This window comes from Parasteatoda tepidariorum, chromosome 9, assembly GCF_982258835.1.
Source record: "Parasteatoda tepidariorum strain Cologne lab strain chromosome 9, Ptep-v5.0, whole genome shotgun sequence".
Taxonomy (NCBI): domain Eukaryota; kingdom Metazoa; phylum Arthropoda; class Arachnida; order Araneae; family Theridiidae; genus Parasteatoda; species Parasteatoda tepidariorum.
This window is the reverse complement of record NC_141763.1, coordinates 14066334-14072333: the sequence shown is the minus strand read 5'-3', so window position 1 is coordinate 14072333 and position 6000 is coordinate 14066334. Positions and strand designations below refer to the sequence as shown.

Sequence of the window (6000 nt, the reverse complement as noted above, 5' to 3'; positions counted from 1 at the left end):
GTGCGTGCCCCCTGTTACGACATTTGTTCCTTATCCAACCATTATTCGCTCTTTAACAAAGAAAAATAATTCTTTTCATATACAGAACACTTTATTCCCTTAAAAATATTGAAAAAGAAGTTAAAAAAATAACATAAAATAAAATAAATCAATAAATAAAAATTACCATACATTTATACGTTTATTAGCTATTATCTGCTATTTCCCAGAGAAAAAATAGTTATTTTTCTATACAGAACACTTGTTTCGAATTATAATATTGAAAATTATATTTAAAAAAAATAATATAAAATAAATAAAAAAGATTTAAAATAGACTCTCACAGGGTTTCGAACCCAGGACCTCTGGGACTACACATCAACCTTGCACACAGCGCTACCAACTACGCCACGCTTCACATGGAAGTCTCGCGAATATTTAGCTTAATACACCTACTCCCGGTTAGTCGAAAAAACTTATTTTGGTCCTTTGTGGGTTTACTAATTAGTCTATAAAAAATTCCATTATTTCAGTTGTTTTTTATATTAAACTCTAATTCCCGACCGAGTTTGAAATTTATAGGTTAATATTATAGGGAGTTACGGGGTGTGATGTGTGCGTGCCCCCTGATACGACTTTTGTTCCTTATTCAACCATTATTCGCTCTTTAACAAAGAAAAATAATTCTTTTCATATACAGAACACTTTATTCCCTTAAAAATATTGAAAAAGAAGTTAAAAAAATAACATAAAATAAAATAAATCAATAAATAAAAATTACCATACATTTATTCGTTTATTAGCTATTATCTGCTATTTCCCAAAGAAAAAATAGTTATTTTTATATACAGAACACCTGTTTTGCGTTATTATATTCGAAAATTATATTTAAAAAAATAGTGTAAAATAAATAAAAAAAATTTAAAATCGACTCTTACAGGGCTTCGAACCCAGGACCTCTGGGACTACACATCAACCTTGCACACAGCGCTACCAACTGCACCACGCTTCACATGCCAGCCTCGCGAATATTTAGCTTAATACACCTACTGCCGGTTAGTCGACAAAACTTATTTTGATCCTTTGTGGGGCCACTAATTAGTCTATAAAAAATTCATTTATTACAATTGTTTGTTATATTAAACTCTAATTCCCGACCGAGTTTGAAATTTATAGGTCAATATTATAGAGAGTTACAGGGTGTGATGTGTGCGTGCCCCCTCATACGACTTTTGTCCCTTTTGCAGTCATTATTCGCTCTTTGACAAAGAAAAATAATTCTTTTCATATACAGAACACTTTATTCCCTTAAAAATATTGAAAAAGAAGTTAAAAAAATAACATAAAATAAAATAAATCTATAAATAAAAATTACCCTATATTTATTCGTTTATTAGCTATTATCCGCTATTTCCCAAAGAAAAAATAGTTATTTTTATATACAGAATACTTGTTTCGCGTTATAATATCGAAAATTATATTTGAAAAAATAGTATAAAATAAATAAAAAAAATTTAAAATCGACGCTTACAGGGTTTCGAACCCAGGACCTCTGGGACTACACATCAACCTTGCACACAGCGCTACCAACTGCACCACGCTTCACATGCCAGCCTTTCGAATATTTAGCTTAATACACCTACTCCCGGTTAGACAACAAAACTTATTTTGGCCCTTTGTGGGCCCACTAAATAGTCTATAAAAAATTCCTTTATTACAATTGTTTGTTACATTAAACTCTAATTTCAGACCGAGTTTGAAATTTATAGGTTAATATTATAGGGAGTTACGGGGTGTGATGTGAGCTTGCCCCCTAATACGACTTTTTCCCTTTTTCAGCCATTTTTCGCTCTTTAAGCTAAATATTCGCGAGGATGGCATGTGAAGCGTGGTGCAGTTGGTTGCGCTGTGTGCAAGGTTGATGTGTTGTCCCAGAGGTCCTGGGTTCGAAACCCTGAAAGAGTCGATTTTAAATTTTATTTATTTATTTTATATTTTTTAAAAAAATATATTTTCGATATTATAACGCGAAACAAATGCTCTGTATATAAAAATAACTATTTTTACTTTGGGAAATAGCGGATAATAGCTAGTAAACGAATAAATATAGGGTAATTTTTATTTATTGATTTATTTTATTTTATGTCATTTTTTTTAACTTCTCTTTCAAAATTTTTAAGTGAATAAAGTGTTCTATACATGAAAAGCATTATTTTTCTTTGTTAAATAGCGAATAATGGCTGAAAAAGGGACAAAACTCGTATCAGGGGGCATGCACACATCACTCCCCGTATATTAATCTATAATATTAACCTATAAATTTCAAACTCGGTCGGGAATTAGAGTTTAATATAACAAACAATTGTAATAATGGAATTTTTTATAGACTAATTAGTAAATCCTCATAGGGCCAAAATAAGTTTTGCTGACTAACCGGGAGTAAGTGTATTAAACTAAATATTCCCGAGGCTGGTATGTGAAGCGTGGTGCAGTTGGTAGCTCTGTGGGCAAGTGTGATGTGTAGTCCCGGAGGTCCCGGGTTCGTAACCCTGTGAGGATCGATTTTAAATTTTTTTTTTATTTATTTTATATTATTTTTTTTATATAATTTTCGATATTATAACGCGAATCAAGCGTTCTGTATATAAAAATAAAAAATGCAGAAGCGTTGAATCAGACTCGCAATACTTAATCCAATTTTAAACTATTGCGTCCGATTGTCGTTAACAATCACTTCTAGCGGTTCCCATGATTAGAGTATGGCATCAGACTATCCCACATTTGATTTAGGACACGCTAAGTTTAGGCAGAATTAAGTGTTCAGAATTAAGTGTTCAGAATTAAGTGTTCAGAATTAAGTGTTCAGAGTTCAGTGTTCAAAATTAAGTGTTCAAAATTTAGTGTTCAGAATTCAGTGTTCAGAATTCAGTGTTTAGAATTAAAAGAATTAAGTGTTTTTCTGAGACGGAGACACCCACAATATTCAATATACCGTAATACATTCGAGCTCTTCTTTACTGGAAATACAGAGCTATAAGCTAACGCATAGCGCGCGTCGCACTTTTCTACAATATGTTTCTACAGCAACAAAGCTTTCTGTTTTGTAATCATAAAGCAGTATGATTTCGATAAAACTTTTATCTTTGTTATCTCTTTTATTTGACTGATAAACTGTGGATTGTGTCGTGAAGGTGTAAACTCTGTATTATCGTGCTGATAAATATGTGTGAAGCATGTGCGGTGGCTATGGATGACAATTTCAAAATCTTGAAATGAGAACAATGATTTTAGATCTTAACTTCATTTTCTTGACTCTTGTCATAGGGGCATTTGCTTTAGGCTTATATTTCCGTAATTCAAACATTAATCGCTTTAGTTTATATGTGAGTACATTAAAATATTTCTATTGTGTGATATTTCCATTGAAGATTTTTAAGCAGTGTTGTGTTTTATTACGTAGAAATACACCAGTATGTTTGCAGTTATTGCTGATGGAATTCTTTACGTGATGTTATTCAATAATTTAGAGTAATCACTCGTCCCTTTTAAATAGGATCACTACTCAGTTATATATGCTTGCCCCTATTACCTTTGCCTTTTTGTTATTACATTTTGTTAAAAAAAATTTAATAAAGTGTATTCAAATTAAAAACGACAACGCTAAGAATGTGTTGTGCAGGGTATCTGTTGCATTTTAGATTTTCATGAATAATTCCAGGAATTTTTCATGACTTACCGAAGTTACTATTTTCTCCACGAAGACACAACAATAAATAATAATAATAATAAAAAAAAGCATTATAATAACATTAATTGAAATGATAGGTATAACAGAAACTGTTATACTCTGCATCTTCATATTTACAGATTTTAAACTTAAAAAATAGAGTAACGAATGAGTCGAAGCAATAAAATAGCTGAAAAAATATACAAAAGCAAATAATTAAATACTGTCAGATACACGTAGTTATTTAAAACTGTATTATTTCTTCTTTTAAGTAAGTGTAATATAGAAAGCCTAAACTAGAATTTTAAATTGATAAAATATAAAATTAAATAATAAATACATAAAATAATTCTGAAATCACAGAAGTTTAAAAGATAATTCGCTCTAGAAATGATGTTACTTCTTTATTTTTTGAAAGCACACCATAATTTTTAAAGAACAGGATAAAAATATTTTATATTTTAATCGAATATGACTATGAGGGGGATTTTGGTACAAATTTAGACATTTGGAACACTGAAATTGGGAGGGAGGTAAATTTCATTTTAAAAATTAGATTTTTCAGTGACCTGAACCGATGACTTTCCATTATTTTTTTATAAAAATAGTTAAAATCATGACAAATTTTGTTCAATACCGAGATCCATGATTTTTCATGACTTCTCCCGAAGCATATTTAAAAATCTTCTGTGTCAATTTGTGTTAGCATATTTATTTAACAAAAGTAGATATTTTGTCTTGAACTGCATCTTAAATAGTGTAAAAATTGCATAATTTCTAATATTTTTATCGCTCTTTCCTTTAAGAACTGTTAGCAGTGGTGAAGGTGAGGTGAAAAAAAAATAAAAAAGAAAATTGTCATCTAATCATATTTCCCACTTTCTCAATAAAGTGGTAAAAGAAGTTGTAATCTAGTTATGATCCCCATGTTCTAAAATGATACATTTCAGCATTTAATTTTTTTAAGGAAGTACAATGAAAAAAAAATACATTCGATTTATCTTACTTAGATGCAAATAATATGTTTATTTAATTTTAATTGGTTAAATTTTTTCTTTAAATTTTTCTACTTTATGTTGAATTTTTAGTTGTTTTTATTTAGGAAGGAGGCTTTGCTGTGGTTGAATTAGTGAAGGTTTTAAAAAAGGTAGCTATTTTTCCATTATAAATATATTTTTATATTTGTACTATATAATTGCTAACAACATTAAACTTTATACAGGGGTGATTGTATTCCGGGGGTACACCGGAATTCCAGTTTTTTTTGGTTTGCTTTTTATTTTCGTATTTACCTGATTTAAAGGTTATACATTGTGATTAGTATTTACACAATTTTAAAAATCCTGCATTGCGATTCCTATTCATGTGATTTAAGAGCCAAATATCGCGATTGGTATTCATGCCAGTTTAATATCCAATATCAAGATATATATCTTGTCATAACAAAAACGATTTTTGTATTTATACATGATTTAAAAACTATATATTGCGATTCGTATTCCTGCGATCTAAAAATTATGCATCGTGATTCGTATTTATGCAATTTAAAAATTCAATATCGCAATTTGTATTTTCGCGTTTTTAGAATCCATTATAGCGATTCATATTCACGAGGATTTCAAAGTCCAAATAGTGATTCCAGGCCCCTCTTCCCCACTGGGCACTATGGGCACGTGCCCAGGGCCCCGCGATCGAATGGGGCCCCCTAGTTCCTGCCAGATTACCAAATGATAACCGATACATTATTACCGAAAAACATTAATTTTGAAAAATCTGATGATAATGACTTACTACAATACCTACGCTTATTATATTAGCTTTAGTTTGCCGCATGCGGATAGCTATACCTTGTACAACATAGCTTGAACTTTTTGACAGATGGGTCAGTGATGGGAAACAGAAAATATCTATTGGTGTGAAAAATGTGTTGGCTAAATATGTGGCTGTATGTATGTTTTAAACTATTCAAAATAAATAAATTCATTCGTCAATCAATTTTATTGCACTAGACATAAAAACATTGGGTAGGTAAGAAACCATTGTTTTCAGTTTTTCTATTTAAATTTTACCTCGAAGCAATAAAAACCACTTAAGACTTTCGGAAAATGCTTGAGTCCTTAACAGGTACTTTTATGTTGTGTGTCTATTCTTATGATTATTATCAATTTTTAATATTATTAAAATAAGAAGATATTGTTCGTCGTTGCAAAGTTATATCGATTTCAGATTTGACATCTGTCAAAAAGAAAGATCAAACTAATAAATAAACAGGGTATAATACTCCACTCTCTCTC

General features: G+C 30.4%; 1 protein-coding gene across 2 annotated transcripts in view; it reads left to right on the top strand.

The window, feature by feature from the left end:
* Window positions 1–3046: 3046 nt before the first annotated feature.
* LOC107439362 (uncharacterized) overlaps window positions 3047–6000 on the top strand; it is a 50466-nt gene continuing 47512 nt past the window's right edge. The window contains exons 1-2 of one of the 2 annotated variants that reach the window (XM_087150906.1): window positions 3047–3362; window positions 4809–4853. In XM_087150906.1, the coding sequence (XP_087007032.1) occupies window positions 3252–3362; window positions 4809–4853 (156 nt within the window). In that variant the 5' untranslated portion in view covers window positions 3047–3251. The remainder of the gene's footprint in view (window positions 3363–4808; window positions 4854–6000) is intronic. The other variant, XM_087150908.1, reaches the window with a different exon arrangement.